Source organism: Charadrius vociferus, unplaced genomic scaffold (assembly GCF_000708025.1).
Source record: "Charadrius vociferus isolate BGI_N301 unplaced genomic scaffold, ASM70802v2 scaffold173, whole genome shotgun sequence".
In the NCBI taxonomy this organism is placed as follows: domain Eukaryota; kingdom Metazoa; phylum Chordata; class Aves; order Charadriiformes; family Charadriidae; genus Charadrius; species Charadrius vociferus.
Genome location: NW_009648369.1, coordinates 225,330 through 246,176, shown reverse-complemented (window position 1 = coordinate 246,176; position 20,847 = coordinate 225,330). Strand labels below are relative to the sequence as shown.

The 20,847-nt window shown below is 44.1% G+C and overlaps 1 protein-coding gene across 2 annotated transcripts in view; it reads left to right on the top strand.

The window, feature by feature from the left end:
- Positions 1-18: 18 nt before the first annotated feature.
- The window catches only part of PTCHD4 (patched domain containing 4), an 89,568-nt gene continuing 68,739 nt past the window's right edge, over positions 19-20,847 (top strand). The window contains exon 1 of one of the 2 annotated variants that reach the window (XM_009885298.1): positions 19-605. In XM_009885298.1, the coding sequence (XP_009883600.1) occupies positions 180-605 (426 nt within the window). In that variant the 5' untranslated portion in view covers positions 19-179. Of the gene's footprint in view, positions 780-20,847 lie in introns of both variants that reach the window. The other variant, XM_009885297.1, reaches the window with a different exon arrangement.

The window sequence follows — 20,847 nt, the reverse complement described above, 5'->3', positions numbered from 1 at the left end:
CCCCCTCCTTTGCCCGGTCCCGTCCACCCCCGACACACACACACACACACGCACACCCCCCATTGATCAATATTTGGCTGTCTTGCTGCAACTTGCTGCAGTCTTTTAAAGGAGTAGTAGAGGGAGAGGGAGAGAGAAAGGGAAACTGACAGGAAGGGGTAAGGAGCTACACATGTCACATGTGCTTTCTAAGACGGCCAGGAGCATCTGCAGGCTGGATCTGGTGGAGGATGCTGCGGCAGGTGATACACAGAGGGCTCCAGTCGTTTTTCTACAAGCTGGGCTTATTCGTGAGCAGGCATCCGGTGTTTTTCCTCACTGTGCCCGCAGTCCTGACCATCATCTTCGGCTTCAGCCTGCTCAACCGCTTCCAGCCTGACACTGACCTGGAGAGCCTGGTAGCCCCCAGCCACAGCCTGGCCAAGATCGAGAGGAGCTTAGCCAGCAGCCTTTTCTCCCTCGATCAATCCAAAAGCCAGCTGTATTCGGACTTGCACACCCCGGGGAGGTATGGCAGGGTGATTCTCCTCTCCAAACCCGGAGGCAATATTTTGCATCAGGCTGATGTGATCCTGCAGATCCACCGAGCCGTGCTGGAAATGAAGGTGAACTACAAAGGCTATAATTATACTTTTTCCCATCTGTGTGTGTTGAGAAATCAGGATAAGAAATGCGTGCTGGATGATATTATTTCAGTGCTAGAGGATCTGAGGCAGGCTGCCCTCTCCAATAAGACAACAGCCAGGGTGCAAGTGAGCTATCCCAACACTAAATTAAAGGTATGCTCTTACTGCATGCTTTTGCCAATTAAAGAGGCAGCACTTCATTTCTTGTCCTAAACAGCAAAGAGAAATATAATCATATCTCTCTCTCTCTCGATATCTAAATGTGTGTGATCTGGGCTTTCCTCGGGAAGCAGCTGAAAGCGGTGCCTTGCTATTGTTCTGTACGAGGAGGGAGGGTGGGGGGACTGGACGCTAACGCACCAGGAGAAGCAGGGAGTGGAGAACATCCTCGGGACTGGGAGACCTTGCAACGCCTTGAAGGGTCCGTCATGGTGATGGTGGTGGTGGTGGTGGTGAGATGGGGTTTCACCAGCACCTTTTCCAGCCCCGCTGCCGTGGTGGGATAATTTATCTTTAATATGGCCAGAAAAGGCTTTCCTCAAATGCACAGTGAGCTCCTGTATCTCTCTGCCTCTGCGAGTGCCGTAGGAGCAGCAGGAGGTTTGGGCCAGGAGCGATTTCAGGTGTCCTGCCTTCTTTTTCTTTACCTGCATGCAAAGAAGGGGAAGGGAGGTGGATTTTTTTTTTTTTTTTCTCTCGGTGTGCACATAATGAACTCTGCCGTTGATGGATAGGCTGGAGTTTTGGGACGGATCCCATCAGCTAGAGGCTTCCAGCAAAGGTGAAACAAGGTAAAAGGTGAAAGAAGTTTCAGTCCTTCCAATTAAAAGAATAAACAATTCGGCACAAATGATCTGAGGAATATTCCCCGAGCACACAAGTACCCTTCTGCTTTCCCTCTCATCGGGAGCAATCCAGTTCACCAGGACTAACCTGCTACGAGCAAATAAGGTGGAAAGTTTGCAGGTGGCTGCTGAAAGAAGTTTCTGCAAATTGCAGTATATCTGCATGCTCCCCCAGGCATTGCACCAGAGGCAGGATTTATTAAATAGGGTGTAACAAACTCCCTGGCATACTAGTTACTCATGGCTCAGGTCATAGGGAAGAGAATATGATCCTTCTTGTAAACCAGAGAGGCTTTTGGGGGTTACCTGTCACCTTTTCTCCAAAGAAATCCTCAGGGATGAGGGAGGTAGTGCTCTTGCAAGTGCTGGCCAGATCTTGAAGTTATCTTTTTTTTCTTAATGTTCATTTACCAGGAAAAAAAGTAAAGCCAGTCCCTGCCCCCAAAACTGAAGCAGAGACATAGATTGATTTTATTGGTCTTTTCACTTCAGTAAAAGGGCCAGGTGGGACTGTTGGGATTTGGTCCCGTTGCTCTAGATGTTACAGTAATTGCTTTGTGCAGAGTTGTGGCTGTTTGAGTGGAACGTGTGGAAATGAAGAGGTGTCCTTGCTGCTGCTGGAAAGTCCTGAGTGAAAGGAGTGCTCAGAAACACGAGTCATTCTGGTTTCAATATCCCTGAACAAATTTTATCTTTTAGTTCATTGTGAAGACAATCTTGTTATTGAAGAATTAAAGTGCTTTCTTTCCATCTTGCTTATTTTTAAAGTCAAGATTAAGCTAGTTCAGTGGAAAACACTGATAATCCACTAAATGATTAACATCATTATAAACCAGTTCTATACAGAAATAGTCATTCTACTCTTTCAATCCAGATTAATTTTCTTGTGTAGAGAAACCTTAATTGAGCTTGGCACAACTAGGATGGGGTCACTTGTAATATGTTTTTTTTTACTAGGAGAATGCCTACAACTCCTCCTTTTTTAAAGCTAAAAGCAAAGGAAAAAATAACCTGGTCTGGATTAGAGATTTATTGGAATAAGTGATGGATAGGCAATTCACACAGAGAAAGGTTTTCCCAATGCATAGATGTCAGACTCTGAGCACTGCCAAATACCAGCCCGGCACCTCCGATCCCCAAATAGTTGTTGTGTATCATCTTCCAGATGAAGGAATAAATGCCCTTAAGTACCCAGGTTTAAGCTGGACAGAGCAGGCAGCGCTCTACCCACTTCTCGGTGCGGGGAGGTAAAGCCGCCCAAATCTGTGACTGCACTTCAGAGAAAATCTACAACACATTTCTGCAGATAGGGAGAGTCCCTGGTGTTACTGAGAAAGAGAAACACACTTTGCCACAGTTTTTTTTATTTCCTGATATGGTAAGAACTCTGTTGTGGGGCCGCGGTCAACTCTGAACCTGGACTGGCCTTCCCCAGAGACTGGTGTGTCCCCAGAGACTCACCTCCTCTGGTCTCTTTGGCTCCAGCTGCTGCGAAGAAACTACTACTTTGTGTGTATTAATTCACTAGGTGAGCCCCCTCTCTGTCATCTCTGTTGTCCCATCTACCAAGCTACTGGGTTAGGAAGTTGTGGGCAAATATCTCTTGCTCCCTCCTTCAAGCCATGGCCAAAATATTGATTTAATCAAGGCTCCCAGGCCATTTGCTGACCTCCCTCTCTCTGCACCTCTGAGCGAAGACTGTAGAAACCCAGGCCTGTGTTGCTTGTTTTGGGGTGTGTGTTTGGGGTATGTTTAACCAGAAATACTTCGGATGCTGCACCCACTAGGGTAGATCAGTCTCTGGATGGTTAGCAAAGGGAACAGCCCCTGTGGCTGTCGCTGTGAGGTTTTTCATTTCTTTTTACTTACGTTGTGACGTGAGGGAGCAGTTGTGGCTAGACCTCGTGGGAATGTGAACGAGAGAGTCAAATCTGGCTGCCCTCACACAGTGTGGACCAGTGTTCATCACACTCACCGGTCCATGTCTTTGGGACTTTTCTCAGCTAAGCTTTCCTGAACCATAAAGACCCCTCAGGATCCTCTAGGTTGCTTCACTTTCTCAAAGGACAGGTTGCTTCATTAATAATGGTAGATTTTGCTCTGTCTTGTTCTTTTAATAAGGGCCTCAAGTTGAATAAAGTTTGAAGAACAGTTTGGTGCGTTTACAAACCACAAAGCTGTCCCAGATGTGTTTAGACTGCAGCTGACATGGGCTAAGTGTCAACCTGTACTGCTTTGGGAACCACAAAGACAATGTTGAGCGGTTCCAGCCACTCTCATGCTCCATCTGGGAGCTGAAAAAAAATCTTGTAGTTTTTTTTCTTTCCCTCAAGTCTTGTGAGCAGCTCTCACTTTGTCCCTCTTCTTGTCTCCTGCTGGAGCCCAAATTGGTTTGATTCTCCCGGGGGAGACTGGCTGAAGGCTGGCTGTGGGTGAGCTCTTGCCAGGTCTTTCATGGGAACTTTGTGGAAGCTCTATGAGCAGGTTTCAACAAAATGGTTTTGAAACAGCTGCCATCGGGCTGCAAAATCTAATGAAACTGCACGGCTTTTCCTAAGAAAATCTGGCTGTGAAGGGTAATGATTGTTTAATTGTCACTTGCTGTAGTGTTGGAAGAGCTTATAGCCTTGAATACACCTATCTTCACTGCCCCTCTGTAAGGAAAGTCTCAGTTTCCCCTTTTGCCGGAGGAGGAGCAGAGAGGTGGCACTTTCATCCCGAGCACAGACTGCAGTGTAGTTTCAAATGCCAGAGATGGGTTTAAAATCCACTCGAGCAACACAGGGGTCATTGGAGGCTAGTTTGCTCTTCTGAAAGGCCAGGTGAACCAGGCTGTATGAAACGCCTGCTCCCATTGCTTTGGGGACAGTCTCTAGCCCATTTGCAGCCATTGCTACGCTACGCTGCAGTCTGCAGCCCAGCCAGAAGAGTGATGTGCCCAAGGTCATGCAGAGAGACCACGGTGGAGTAGGAAAACAGAGCTGGATGTATGAAGTATTGATGAAGACTTTTTGAGATACATCCTGGAGCAAGGCTGCTCATGCTTTCCCCAGCCCAGGAAAAAACCCCAATGGTCCTGTGCTTTTGGGCTGGATCGTGCCCCAGCCACATAGACTGGGAAAGTTTATACTGAACACTGACCCTCAGACATCAAACCGCTAAATTGCGAGTTTTAAATCCCGGCATCATTTTGGTCAATTAAGCCTTACAGGAAGGTGCCTGTGCATGGCTTGGGAGTTAGCACGGGAAAGGGTCCATTCCTGGTTGGTACATCTACTCCATTCTGGGGATAACAGTGTGTATCTACTTGGATATGTTGTGCCCCTGCCCCGACGGCGGACTATGGTCTGAGGCACATTTTTACTTATTGGTATAGACAGAATTAATGATTACATGGGGATTGCTTCTTGTGTACGATTAAATATGAGGAAGGAGACTGGTTTGTGACCCTGATTTGCCAATAACCCCAGCAAAGTTGCTGTCCTTATCGGGGAAAAAAAGAAAAAAAAATCACTACAAAGAATGAAAATGATTACTGAACACAGTCCTTACCTGGAGAAAAAAAAAAAAAAAACAAACAAAAATCACGAGACAATTTTTTCAGGTATTTCACCTTTACTGTTTCTTTTCATGTTTATTTGCTAGTTTGCCTGAGAAAACATAATAACTTAGAACTTAACTCTCTGAGATCAGAATGAATATGACAACTGCTGGTTAAAAGGAGCCTTTGTAAGCAGATTGTTTTTTGTAATACTGCCTTCAATTAATTAAGTATCAGTCATTTATGAACACTAGGCTAAACAGCAGCCAATAAAACAGACATCTCTATTACCACATTCGTGATAAGCACATCAGCTGGATATTGGATCCTTTATTGCTTAAGTATAAAAGTTGCTTGCTTTCACTTAGCATCTTGAAACCTGAAATTGCAGTCTTGCTAGTGGCCAGATTCTCAATTTTTCACACGCTGATAGCTGTTCTTTTAAATAAGCCTTGCTCCGTTTGCATTCGTGGAGTCTTTCCCACTGCTCTAAGATTAATTCTTCCTTACGTGACCCTGAGGCACTCACCACCTCCATGGGACAGAGAGGATATAAAACCAGAGCCCACCTACACCAAAGTAGGCATCTACGCATCAATAATACCCACAAAGTGTTTATTCCATCAGTAAAGTTGGTTCAAGTATAAGATTACTCTGACTCCAAGGACCAGATGCTTCCTTGGAGGCAATGTGGCCCTGTACCCATTTACGATACCACCTGTCCCAACCCCAGCCTGTGGCTCAGCATCCTGTGAAGTGCTCTGTGGCTGGCAACATTTGCTAAGTTAAAGCAAAATAAAAAAACATGAGCAGGGAGAGTATCAGAAGAGGAAGGCTGGAGGCTGCAGATAGCTTTCATCTCAGCCTCTCGGATCAAGACAGGATTGGGCAGGCTGAGCTCAGAGGAGCTGCTCAGTAGCATGACAGCAAGCTGGTAACGTTTGCAGGCAAGCAGCCTCTTCTGCCTCACAGGTTGGAAAAATTTACTTGGAAAAAAACAGCCCAAAACCAAACTGTCTTGTTCTTCCAACTGTGTTTCTGTACTGTCCCGCAGGACTAGGAAGGGTTCCTCACCCACCTCTCCTGGAGGAGCTGGTGGAGCTGGTGTCTGCAGTGGGTTAGCTGTGCCCTTACTGGGAGATATCTCTGCAGGTATCAGCTCTTGAGGACGTGGCCAGACAGCCTGCTTGCTCCGCATGGGCAAGAAGTGAAGCGTTTCCTTGCATTTTTAGGAAAATTTGCCACTCCTTCCTTTGCTTAATACAATAGGAACAGTCTCTTTCTTAGCTCTGGTAGCCCAGGTGTTAAGACAACCCTCTTGCCTAAAAGGAAGGCCAGACTATGAGCCCTGACAGCACCAGGGACATGAAACCAGGTTACCCTGTACCAGGACAAGCTGTCCCAACGTAAACAAACAGCAGAAAGGCGGCAAAAACCTATCAAAGCAAGGGTGGGGCTTAGGGCGCTCTTTTTCATTGCCATTCTTTGGTTATGAACTTAACTTTCTTTATCAGTCTCTGGGGTAAATTCCACCTTCAGCCCACCAAGGCTGTAGACAGCAGGTTCCTTGGGTGCGGGGCTCCTTCCTTCGCAATCAAGTAGCTGAGATCAGTGGTCATGCCAAAGACTGCCAAGAAAACATTCGCTGTTGACCTTTCAGATGACCTTGGTCAGCTCCTTCATGCCTTTCCCTCCCAGCTATTCCACTCTTCGGTTTTGTCAGCACTTGCTGGGAGACATGGCCTTTTATGCAGTGCCAGGCCTTCTGGAGACCTTGCCGTGATGAGAATAATAATAAAGATGTAATTGGAAGATTGCTTGGATATAGAAAAGGAAGGTGCAATTGCAAGCCCCTTCAATTAGCAACAAGTGCTCATGACTCTGGATGTGGGATAGATGTCAACCACTTGCCAAAGGTAGAAAGTCCAGCAGCACTTTGCCATCTTCCTACAATAGCTACTCTTCTGTGGACAGAAAAGAAAAATGATTTCCTTTATTAAATAGTCAGTTAACTCTTGGCAGTGTTTCTACACTGACGTAACATCTTCTAATCTCAGCCATCCCTTTGCCTTTCCAAAATGTCTTTCAAGCCCTTACTCTACTGGCTGTGTGAGCTGTTAGAGGGCTCTGAACGTTTCCCTTTGAATTTCCAATGTTTGGGTGTTCCTGCTACCTGTAACAAGAATTAAAACAAATTCAGATACTGCCATGCTAGCAAGGTGAGAAAATACAACTGATGAGCCTTAGTAAAGAAGATGTGTCATCTTCCCAGCCAGAGAAAGATGCTTTAACAGAGGAGAGAGGAGAGGAGAGGAGAGGAGAGGAGAGGAGATCCTTAAACCAACATTAACAGATTAAATATATGTTCTGTGGTAGAGGTGGGAGGAACTTTGTAAGGAGAAAATTAGACAAATATGTCAAAAACAGTTCTTGAATTCTTTAATGTCCTTTATGTATATATGGGTATTCATATTACATACATATCTTAGTTGGTAAACAATGGTGTAGGTAAAGTTGTGCTAGACATTTTGAAAATAGTAATCTAAGAACAAAACCTGTATTAAAGCTTTTCAACCATTAAAAGATAAAAGAGCCCTATGCAGAACTCTGCACAGTTGTTATTACAAAAGTCATGGTGAAAAAACCTGCTGACTGGTTTTCTGAGAGGAGTGAATTGAGTTATTAAAATAATGATCTTGCATTTCTCCAGAAAACCCTTAATTTATGCAGACCCCACATCCATTGCACGGTCCTAGTGCAAACAGCGAGACATGCTGTGCGTGGCTGGAACTTGAGCTGAAAGGCAGCTTTAAATACAGATGAAACAAAGTCTTCAACAGCGTAGGAAAGCAGGTGCTGTGTGTGATGGAAAAGAGAGGGGAAGATGACGGGAGGCAGAAAGGGCAAGCTATAAAGTCTTTTATACCCCTGTTGCTCACTATATTAGTTCTGTTCTCTGTTTTCTGACCAACCAAGCCACAAGATGCTCATGTGGAGAATAGATAGTAAAAGAAGTTCTTGATAGTGGGGCTGTGAAGAATCCCAGAAAGGGAGAGAGCAGTGACAGAGCTACTGAGCATTGTTGAGGTGATCACATGCAGTGGCACATGTCATTGCCCAAGCCCTGGATTCACTGCGCGTGAATTAGCTTCATTTTTACACTTGTTGGGCCATTTGGGAGCAGGAGCTTTGGGTGAAGTGCTCGGAGATTTTTGATGGCACTAGTAAGTGTGTTCTGGTGGGTGGTAGCATGAAGATTTCCAGCTAAATAGAATTACTGTGGAAGTGGCTCAAAGGCAAACTGGGAGTAATTTGTTGGTGGGCAGCTCTGGTATGGCAAAGAGATTTTTCTGCAGCTTTTTTTTTTCTCCTTAGCTCTGCTCACACGTTGGCAGGTAATTTGGGCACGATGCCAGTTCTGCGCACCCAGCAGTGGCTCGGCGAGATGTCAGACAGCCCTCCCACAGCCGCAAGTTGGCCAGATCAGCTTTTCTCTCTGGTTCCGCTTTCTGGCACCAGCGTGCCCTCCCCCGGTCCACTCTTGCTAGCAAACTGGTACCACAGCCAGGGGGCTGCTGGGGGGATCGCAGGTTGTAAGACCGGCACGTCACTGCCTGGCTAATATCGCAGAAAGTTGTTTGATCTGATAATGATCTACACCTGAGATGGATAAAGTCCGTTGGCACCACAAGTGTATAATGTTTCCTTGACACGCACGATGGCAAATGTTTCAGCGTCTCCCAGAATAATTCTTCCTTAAAAACACCAATTGCACAAGCCCTAAAGCCTGCTTGCCTGCCCTGAGGGCAGATGAGAAGGCAAAGGGCAGTCGTGCCTACCTCTCCCATGCCTTTGAAGGCAATGACACGGTACAGAGACTTACAGCATAATGCAGCCCACCTGCCTAGGGTACGCAATTTGGGATTAAAGATCAAGCTCCTAATGGGCCAGTCTGCCACAATTAATTTCCTTGTGCAGTCGGTGGGAGACCTGGGATGTGCCATTGAATGCCTCCACAGGGAAGCCCAAACACCTAACATGTATCCTCTTGCAATATACAGGGAACATAAACATCACTTATAGGACCGGTTCAGTGGGCACCTAAAATAAGTGGCCAAGTTAGGTACCTAAGCAAGACAGAAAAGTTTCTCTCAGTCTTTTCAGTAAGAAGAGGCAGGGTCTTGCTTTTCTTACACCTCGCATAATTGTTTCCGTCAGCGTAACACAAGTGTTGTCGGTCTGACGGGGAGGTGTTATTCTTAGCACACACATGGTGTATTTTTGCACGTGTGTCAGCAGCTTTGTAAAGGGTGCTACGATTCAGGAGTGGCCTTGGAGGAAGCAAAAAGAAGGGCAGGTTCCCATAGTTTCATTTTGACATATCCCCAACAAAATGCTTCCACTTTTTTTCATGTTGAAATGGTTCTTTCAAAGTGTTCTTTCAAAATTCTTTCCAAAATATTTTGCTGTCACATTGTACTGTAGATTAGAAAATAAAGGAGAAAAGTAAAAGTTACTTTAAAAGGAAATGTTTTCCCATGTTCAAACTTTGGGGAAGGAGAGGTCACTCTGGCTTGAAAATCACAGAGAAGTGAAGTCACCCCACCAGCTCTGCCTGGCAGGATCCCTGCATGGCTGAAGACACAGACTGGTCCCCGTGGACATGAATGCATCCCCCAATGGGCTGCCTTGGCTCTTTTAATGCTATTTTTCACAGGAGAACAAGGCACTGAATTAATGGGCCAAGTGATCCTCACTTCCTGTTTCGGGAGGGGGTTTAGTTTATAAACCAATTTGCAGTTCGTTAAGAAGAAAGATGCTGTTAGCGGTACTTCATTATGCAACGCAATCTCTTGTTTGACGGGGCCTGTGACTTAAATATAAATCACCCTTTTGCTAACCATTTTCCAGGATGGTTTCTTAGAGCAGATTTTGATTCGTTAACTAAATACATTAACAAACTCAGTGCTGAGCAGATGCAACGTGGAAATGTTCGTGTGCATTTTTCTCCTTAAAATCTGTACTTCAGTTTGCTCAAGTTCTTGACTCCTGTTCTACTGAGGGAGGTTTTAGTCACAGATAAGTATAAAACATCCTCCAATAGTGATTGCACCACACAGACTTTTGGATCCAGATGACAAAACCACTTCTCTTCAGGAGTGGCTGGAAGGGGTAGTAATAAATGCTCTACCAGTGGTGTTTCTTTGTTAACTACCATTAATTTTCCTCTCCATAACTGATTTTCTATCTGCATGTAAAAAACACTGGTAACCCAGTTGATGCATGACAGATTTATTATTGTAAATTACATAGAAAGTTGGGACACCAGCAAAGAAACATGAACATTTCTGAATATTTACAAATGGCTCTTCAATCCTTTCTTTCCCCAGGCTTCAAGATTAGCACAAGTATTAGGCTTTAGGTATATACCCAAAAACAAATTTCACAAGCTTGACAAGCTTAAGAGCTCCCCTGCTCTTGTAAAATATTTCATGATGTTTAGGCTTTGAGAAGAATTTAATTTTAAATGCAAAGTTGTTTTTTTTTTTCTCCTAAAAGAATGAAACTTGTATCCTTACAACTTTTACCACCTTCTTGCCTCTAGCATAAGATTTTGTTGGTGGGAGAAAGAGGAGAACATTATCAAAGAGAAAAATGCATTATATAAATGCCAAATACTGTAACTGCGTATGTTCGGTGGTCTTTTCATCAGAATATTCACCTAAAAAGGAAAGTTAAAGCAGGTCATTTGTCACTACTTAACAGATCTGAACAACACTCCTTTAGGAATGATTCTGATACATTTTTTTTTTTTGGTGAAAAACCCAATTACTCTTTGAAGTAGCAAAAATGACAAGGAAAAATAAAGGCAAAAAAGGACATTTTTTCACTTCCTTTACAGTGGCTAGATAAAAGGTAACCAGGATAGAGAATAGCCCAGAATGAAACTCAGTGAAACTCAAGTGCATCCTCATATGATCAGACCAGCTTGAACTGGGTCTTTCCTATAGCTTCTTCAATGAGAATGCAGCGCACAGAAAGGACATTTCAGATGCCGCTTCGTGAAGGAGAATTTTGGAGTGTCAAATGGTGATTTCGGTGCAGGACCACATATTCAAGAATTCATATTCTGCTGCAACTCAGATCATCCTCTGCCTTACATTGATTTTGCCGTCATAAAGGAGTGCTGTGGTGCAGCTGGAGAAATTCTAAGAGCTGTTGGAGTTTTATGAGCAATCTCACGCCTCTTCCATGTAACATCAGGAGGTCAAAGATGTAAAAGGTTTATAAGGTCAGTCTAGCCCATGCCCTGGATTATGAGGAAATCCTAATAGAAAAATTAATTCTGATTGGTTTGGATGGGAAATCAGTCATGTGGGTTGGAAACTGCCTGAAAGACTGTAAATGGAGAATCATGATAAATGGTAATGTAACAAGTTTATGGAAGGTATCTTGCAGGGTATCTGGAGAATTTGTGTTAGGTCTGGTCTCATCTAACATCTCTATTAATTATCGGGAAGTGGAATTGAATTGCACAGGAATGAAATTCACAGATAATATTAAACAAGGAGGAGATGTCAGCAGCAGCTGTGTCAGAAAATTTACACAGACAGAACCAGAGCAGTTAGAAACCTGAACAGAAAATAAAGCAATTTTCTGAAGAGTTTTGGTTAGATTCCGGTCCCCAAAAGGCAATCTAGGGTCCTCCCTTGAAAGAGATTCCTGTGAGAAGAGTTTTGCAAATGTCAAATTGAAGATGCAGTGCTTAAATGATAGGACCAAGGTCAAAGACAAAGTTGATTTTAAGTTGGGATTTTGCATCCCCCATGGAAAAGGCACTTAGTTTTACTTCTGACTCTGATACTGCTTTGCAAGTATGGACAGTTCACTCCTTGGTGTTGTCCTTCATCCTTCACCTTCTTGCAGATCAAGTTCCGCAGGACAAAGACAGGTCCCTATGTTGAGTTTGAATGGTGCTTTGGAGTCTGTAGATGATGTGTTAAATAATCGGTGAAGCCTTGATAGATCGTTGTTTTGCCTTGGTCCTTTTGTTATCTTTCTAGAATGAAATCAGTTGTCTTCTGGAGTTTTGTGTTGACTGTGTGGTTTTTGGATGGTCCAACCTTGACGTTGTTTTGCCGTGTTGTGCATCATCTGATTGTTCCCCAGCACTTCAAATTTGAATAGTCTCATACCCCTAATGTAAAAAATTGGCTCCATGTTGTCCCTGTTGAATTTTGTCATTGATTAATTATATTCTGGTTGCGCCAGGGAAAAATTCTCGTAGCAGACAGTCTTAAAACTCAGTTGGGCAGGACAGTTAAATATTCAGCTGGATCATTTCTACTATTTTTTGTCCAACTCGAGTGTGATCGCAGACCAAGTCTCTAGGAACAGGCTGGTGATATTTGTGAAATGGATTGTGGTGTCAGGCCGTTTCTTCTCCTCTTCTTGAGAAATGCCCACAACACGAGGTCATTTGCTGCAGGGGATGGTACCTGGTCTGGTCTGTAGTAAGCCTGTGACCCTTCCCTGCCACCGAGGGTCCATGATGTTGCGGTTTGTGGATGTTCATACAGAGTCACAATGGGAAACCCCATTCTAAAGATGGGATATGTTTCTTCTAATTTGAGCCCCTTTATATTTGGCATCTAATCTAACCTGGGGCCAGTGTGCAATCACAGGAGAGAAGGGTGAACCTTCAGAAGCAATGCATTTCACTTTTCCTAGACAACTACTTTAGGTGGGAATGAATCCACCCTTCGGAGACATCAAGGACCAGAGAAAGAGCATTCAGATTATGCCTTTACCTTTCATCTGGTTAAGATTAGGTGAGCTGAATCCCACCGTACATTCACTTCAAATCAGGAAAAAAAAAAAAAAAATCCATGAAATTTTAATAAGCATGGAAATATGCTAAATTTTAAGATCTTTATAGCAAAGACTTATGGTAGGTGAAGTGTTTCTGAATGATCTAGGGTATAATCTGCATTTGCACTGACTTGAGAAAAAACTTCAGAGAATAATTTAATGGGGAAAAACAAGGCTTCTTGTCAGGCTGATCCCAGCTTTGTCTCACAACAAACCTCTGACAGGGTTTTGAAAAACTGTTTTTGGAAATTATGATTAGACAGTTGCAAAAGAACTAAAATACATTAATCTGAATAAGGAATTAGCTTCCACTGAAGGAACAAGAATTAAATGCCATCCTCCTGCAAAACAGATTGCCAGATATTGGCAGTTTATTGCGGCAACGAGACTAAGATTTTGCAGGGTATCCAGAAGACAAATGCTGAGGTACTATCATCTGGAAGTGCTTTACCATCTGATTACTTTCTGGCTTACTTTATCAGTATTTTTCCCTAAATAATTATTTGTTTGAAATCCAAAGGTGGCTGGATACCACAAGGCCCCACCATCTGCAGCATTTTTGTTTTGAAATTAAAAGTCCAATCCTTCCTGTTCTTCCAGAAATAAAACCTTTCCTAATAGGTTATACTAATATAAACTGAAAAAATCACTTTGGACTGTAGGGGACTTTGAAAAGCCTTTTTTTTTAAAAAAAAAACAACCATGTATTACATTAAAGTAACTGTGAAATGTCTATTTAGGGAAAAAAGTTTTGTTATCTTCAGGGACATGTCTCAGATAAGTTGAAAAGGTGGTGATTGTTGTTGTTGTTATTATTATTATAATTTACAATGAACATACTACATTTCTTCAGAAGTGCTTATACACAGTAACTAAATATTCATCTATCTTGGTATCTTGAACTCACTCTTAACAACAGCACTACATTAACATATCATTGAGGAACACATATAACCTAAATTTAAGCCTTTAATGTAGGTACTTAAATTAGAGTTTGCGACATTGTAGGCTTTAGGAGGACTAAGAACCCTAAGAATGAGATTCAGACCATTTAAGATCAAAATTTCCTCCCAGAGGTGCCCTGTTTCTCTTGTCTCCTTGAGCAGGCAGCCCAGCAGTCCCGGCATTACTAACCCCGCAGTTTTGGTTAGACAGCCTGACTCAGGGTCTGAGTCTAAATTCTGACATTTCATGTTTTGAGTCCTGTTCTGGCTGAGGAGGCACACCCAGATCAGAAACTCTGCTTGAAGTTAATAGCTACTGTGTACTCGCACGGAAGGACAAATACTCAGCCGTGAAATACAGCCACCTTGAGGATGGAGCTATTCAGGTGTTGCACAGCTGACACCACCACCGGACTGTGAGGTTTGAGCACAGGAATTAAAGAAACCCGGAGCCAGCTGGCAGCAAGGAGGGAATTAAATCTTTTTTTTTTTTTTCTTTTTCTTTTTTCCTTCCCATTGAGTTTGCATAAACCTGTATTAGTTCTCTAAACCAGTTCACCACATGCCACATGTACTGCTGCTCTCGAGCTTGGCAGAGAGGAGGTGCAGGCTCAGGAAGGAGAGGGAAGAAACCTCTCCTTTGGCAGCATCAGCAGTTCATACTGTGAAATAAAGAGACTAAGGAAACTCCAGCATCAGATAGGAAGATCTTTGGAGCATGGGCAGCTTCTCCAGCTATGCATTTGCACAGCAGGGACCTGGGCCATGCCAGAACCTCACTGGTGACCATTGATTATGGTCTGAACTGAGACATCAGCATCTACTGCACCTCCTGTGGGTCCTCCCAGACTTCTGCAGCACAAAGGCTGAATCAAGATGAATTGTTCCCAGCATGTGGAGCTTGATCTGTTGTAGTCGTTATCAGCTCCTGCAATCTCTAGATGAAGGTTTTGGGCTGATGTAAAATTTTCAGGTTCTCGCATGCTGTCGTTTAACACTTGTTTATCATTGCAAATGTGCTCTGTGCCATCCTAGAGAGCATGAGACACCCTCTCCCACAGAGTATGGCTGAAAAAAATAAAGCAGAGCTGGCCCTCATAGTGTCAGCAGACTTCCGGTGGGAGCACCCTCTCCAGTGATGAGAGGCAATGGGAAGCCTAAAGTGGAGATGATGCCCTGAACTTTACTTTTTTGACTGGAATAAGAATTAAAGAAAACTTGTTAGAGGATCACACATGACAGCATCTTCATGTCTATGGGCTACTAAGAACATAAGATTTTATCATGAAAGGCACAAGGCGATCTTGAGAAAGATTTCACAAATATAAAAACTACCTGCTGATGTTCATACATGGGGGTGAAAAATCTCTTTGAACATACTGAATTCAAAAGTACCTTGGGTGGGAGTCAGCTATCTCTTATGCAGATCCAGTACCCCAGCTTCAGTTATATTTTAAAGCATCAAAACAGGCCTACTTAAATGCTTTATTCCCACTTCCCCTTTCCAGATTCTGGTCCAACATTACGAAAAAAAGAAAGGAAAAACATCTGAAACTCGACATTTTTTTGGCTCTGTCCGGCTAACAAATGGCCAAACTCATTAAAAACTGGTGTGTGCTGGAGGGAAGTGGGGATGCTTCAGGGTAGAGAAATTGATTCACAATGCCAAATCTGAGACTAAAAAAAAAAAAAAAAAAAGAGGGAAAACTGCTTAGTTATCTCTTAAAAAGGAGGCATTTTCAGCTGGAAGTGTTGAGCACCATGAGAGTGGAAGCTCCTGAATAGGACTTGGGTAAAAGCACAGCATCGCCTTTCATTCGAAGGCTGGGCTTAGTTAAGACTCCAAACTGCTTAGCTGGAACTTAACCTCAAAACCACGCTAGCCCCAAAATCTTGCCACATCACGCTTGACACTCTCTGATTCTCAGTTATTTCTTTTCTTCGTGCCTTTGATAAAACATTATCGCAGCGTTTTCAGTACTTTGGCTGCTGGTCCCTAGAGAAACCAGGAAGAGCAGAGACAAGAGAAAATTAAAGAGATGTTTGCCAACATAAAACATAATTTAAAAAGAAAAAAGCACCCTTTTCTGTGTCATTATTGAAACTGCAGATTGTAAGAGCTTAAATAATTCCAGTGGATCTGCTTTACTCCTCACTTTTTATTCTCTGCTCTTTTTTTTTTAACATTTCCTTTAGATGGAGTAATAAAACCAGGCAAATCCAATTCCTTTTACTTCCTGGCAGGTTTTCTTCCTATTTCTTATACATATTGGACTTCAAGTGGTGTAGGGAGAACAATTAGAAGAGGTACACAGTGGGATGCACACAAAGCGAGAGGACCTACAAACATGTCAGTGAAAACTTGTGATCCCTTTCTAGGATCCCCTCTTAGGGATAATTATTGGATCAGATTCTTCTCCCCCCAAAACCCTTCAGCTTGGGCATATGAAGTGCATGGTAAAGTTTTGCAAACAGTTTTGTGCCTTTTTTTATATGGAAAGAAGACCAAAAAGGTTTTTTTTTCTTGATTTTCAGTGGTTTCTGCTCTTTTTTTTTTTTTTTTTTTTTTTTACTTTAGCAATTGGGTTCTTGATTAGACTGTAACTCCATGGACTTCAAGAAAGCTTTAAAACTAGACCTTCACAAGAGACAGAAAGCATTTGGGTGAAATATTTTCCTGGTTTTCCTGAAATGTTTTCCTGTTCCATTTGGAGAAAGCAACGCCCCTCTTGAGATAGCAAAACTCTCTTGGATTTTACTGGGGCACAAGAAAGCTTTAATTCATTAGTCTTGATTACTCTTTGTTGCCAATTTCATTCCTGCATTCAGGAGAAGGAATTTTGTTAGAAATTGGACACTTATATTCTTTCTCCCTCTTCCCAGCAGCTCATTTCACTTGCTTGTTTGTTAAAGAGCTGGAAAATCCACAATAACTATGAGACTCCCAAAAGCGTCTTCCAGCCATGTTATGGAAGACACTATCTCGGTGTGTCATGCTTTAGAAATGCGCAAAGACTGAAAATTGGGCTAGGTGGACCACTGGCCTGCACTGAAAAAGCATTGCTTGCCTTTTATGCTCTTTGTAATTTTATTCCTTTCCTTTGAAGAGTTTTAACATTGAGTTTGAGCTGTGGATGAAATCATAATTAATATGGAGTATTCATTAATATAAAGTATTTATGCTATAGATTCCTAGAGTTTGCCAAATATGAGAGATGGTAAATGTGTTCTTCACGCACACACCTGCGTACGTGAGCATGTTTAACTGTATATATTCCAATATTGGTGTTTTGTGCATGTCCCTTGAAGAACTGCTGTCTCAGTGATCCATTCCTACTTTTCTCCTTGGCACAAACATAATCCTTTGGGATGAACACTTACTGTGCTGGGGAGACAAACTCAGCTTTTTCTAATTGGACCTGGGTATTCTTCATGGCTTAGGACCTGGCAGAGGCCTAGATGTTGTCTCAGTTTGCATAGGTGGAGGGCCACAACTGCACCATGCAATGCAGGAACTGGGTTTGCCATGTGGCCATGTGGCACCTCCTTGCAAATGTCTGTCATACAGCAGGATTTGAATACAAGACAAATATGAACACTGTCCTGCTTGGTGATGTGAAACGTGGTGGTCCTGGGGTAGAAAAACAGTTTTTGAGGAAATTCCCATGCCTTAGTGCAAAGCTCCTGGTTAGCTGAATCAACCTGCCATGATCTGGAGCTGGCATGCAAACAATGCAGGTGAGGGAACTAGGTCCTGTTCCAAAATCTCCAGTAACCAGGGCATGGTCCTGTGCATGAGGAAGCCACTGACCTGTGAACCAAGTCCCTGCTTCTTTCCAGACCAGAGACAGAGCTGCAGTTACTCATGCCACCCTCTCCCTCTTCCACCACTGCCCACCCTTTGCGTGTTGACCTGATATAGACCACTGGGGAGACCCCCAGACCTGGAGATGGGGTTTGAATCCTCCCACGCTGGACGGGTCCCTACACACAGGTCTAGGGCAGCACAGTCTGGCCATGCAGCGCTTCCAAACCAGGTGCCCAGGAGCAGATAGATGCCAGGAGCAAGACATAACACATGTGCTACCCAGCCTGAAGGGTGACTTTTGGGGTGGAAATGGTTGAAGGCAGCGAGAGCTGAAGCAGGGACTGCAGTGCAGGGCTGTGCTCGACTGCTGCCACCAGCACGGTGGTGCAGGGCACGGGAGAGACAATTCTGCTGTTTGCAGGAGGGTGTCAAAGCAACTTTGCTCCCACCTGCCTTTTTCGTGCCTTCTTTCTGAGTGGTCATGATGCAAAGAGAACCGCTGCTTCGTTACCCCTCACCCTGTGTTTTCTCCTTCCTGCCCAAACTCCACTTCTTTTGCATCATTGACCACTTTCTTGCTACATAAATCCCCCCACAGAGCAGACTTCCCACTTGCTTAGTTTGTCCACAGCCATCCCTTGGACAGGAACGCATTCGTGGATGGGCAGTGGAAACTGCTGGTCTGCGGTGATTTTTTTTACCATCATCCTTCGTCCTGGGGGATGTAGGGGCTAGACGCAGCCTGACTTTTTGCTCTGTGGTACCAGGAAAGCTCCACGGGCAGGGACGGCAGTGACAAGCAGACGGCTGAGCCCAAGGGGACTTGCCTCGAGGGCTTTTGATCGTGGACAGGGCAGAGGACAAACTCAAAGGACAATATACAGTAGGGAGGGAGCTGTGGCTCTGTGCTTGCTGGAAACAAGAGGACAGTGGTATTTTAAGACCTGACCCAATAGACTTACGCACCCAGGCTTACCTGTGACTTGAGAGGTCCCATTGACACAAACTTCCTGTGGAAGGTGAACTGATGTCACCGACAGCAAGTTTTGTTGAGCCACCCGCTAGAGGGCTTCCTCTCCTGCCACCCCACTAGTCTCCAGGCCACTGGACATTCAAAGCTGTCTGCGTCCTTCATCCCTGAATCTATCTCATGGGGCTGGGGTGCAGCCACCAATTCACCTGCCTGAACTGTCAGTGCCAAAGCTACCTCACTGCTGTGCCTATGATGCTGCTCCTGATGAAGGGGAGAGAAGAAAAAGGCAAATAGGCCAGCTCTGCCCCCCAAAATTACCTCCCATTGCTTGTGGTCCTCTTTGTGCTGTCTGTAAACCCCCATCTTCCAGCAGTACCTTCCCCACGTAGGGGAGGTGTGCAATCACAGCCAACATGGCTGTTACTGAGCAGCTTCAAGGACACCACTGTGTCCTTGGGTATACGGGTTTAGGACAACCAGGGCCAAAGCTGGACTGGGAGTGAACTGGGCAGTAAATCTATCCCTCTTTTCCCAGAAGAACTGAGATGGGATCTGAGGTGGACCAAACAAGAGTCTGACCTTGGGAGTGAAGGAGTCAGCTGAATGATGAACAGCTTGAAGATGGGACAAAGAATACAGGAGGCTTGATAAGAATGTGAAAGTGAAATACAGTCTAGGAGGGAAGGTTTGGTATGGAATGGAGCTGGTCTGGGAGGGAGAGGGCTTGTCTTGTATTTTCATTCCTGAGGGATGTGCGAGGGAAGCAGTAGGTGGAGGAACAGCCTCTTCTACTTTCCCACTGCCCTTTCCCTCTCTTGACAGCTGAAAACCTGACAGGGTGATACGGAAGGAACAAAGTGGGGAGGACCACTCAGAAATACAGCACGCCTAGCACAGAAGCTCCTCTACAGAGAAGAGTTCTTTAATTGATCTCATTAGGATGTTTTTCACACTTTGCTACTGCACCCTTATAAATTCCTCCATAATTTGATTTACTTGGAAGGAATCGTTCTGTGTTAGGTACACTTCTCTTATTCTCTGTTATTACTCCTAGACTATATAAGTGTCTTGAAATACTTTTCTCCTGTTCTTGTCTCTTTTCAAATTACTTGATCAAAAACTAGAAATCCAAAACAGTAAGGGTGTGGGCTCTAGCACGAACCCAGACTCATCAGGAAGAGGTGCCAGATGGTTCTGGTTGCCTTTTGGGTGTTTTGGGTACACATCTCCTGCACTTAAAAATCACACTAGCAATCCTTGATCTCCCTGGGAGGGCGCTGAAGGTCTGTGTTTGTTAACCTGCAGGACATGCATGCGAAGGGGCCAATGTGAGTCAGGAATGACAAGACAGGTCAGCTAGTTTTGTGTTTGCCTCTTTCAGTGAAGGTGGGTTAATATCTCCTAACTTTTTAGCCTGATAAAAGCTAGGATCAAGCATTAAGTAATCTTGCACCTCTGCTGTAAATGGAGAGAGACAGGCAACTGCAGAGGGCAAGGCCGGTTTTTAGCTGTAGCTTTAGGATGGGGCGGATCATCCTTTGGATGTGCCTGACTCTTCCCAGTGACTACGAAACATATTTGTTTGGCTGGTGAGCTGAACCTCATCATTGTCGAATGGCTGGAAATAACTGAATTGCTCTTTATTGCAGCAGATACCTAGAGGAATATTCCCGTGAGAGCTTCTCGTGGTCCCTTTCATACTTTTTATTTTTGCTGAGGGAGCAGACCACACGGCCATTGCTGTGTACCTGTTCCAGCCAGCGGAGGTATAGTTTTACCTCAGATGCATTGCCCTCGGGGATCGCTTGCCCTGGACTCTATCACTGAGCCATACAGAATACCTGCACGGGGACAAGCACAGCAAGCAGTCTGGTGGGTGTGTAAGAGCACCTACACAGCTCTGAAGGCAGGAAAACTGCTGCGCTGACGTAAATCAGTGTTATGTGCGACCATTTGGAAGGGATGCTTCAGGAACAGTTGGTAATTGGTGGCTGTGTAATAGGGATTGACTGGTGTAAGGTCTCCATGGATAACTATACTAGGGACACGGACAGAGAAACAGTTTGACTGGGGAGAAAACACTCCCTCCGAGGTTTTACAGTGAGCTAGAGGGACGTAGGAGCAACCAAATAAGTTAAACCTTAAATAATGCCTCGAAGAAAGAAGATTTTTTTTCTGTTTTACCTTGAAAACTTTAGGTGAACTAAAGCAACTGACTTCATCCTAATCTCTGTGGAT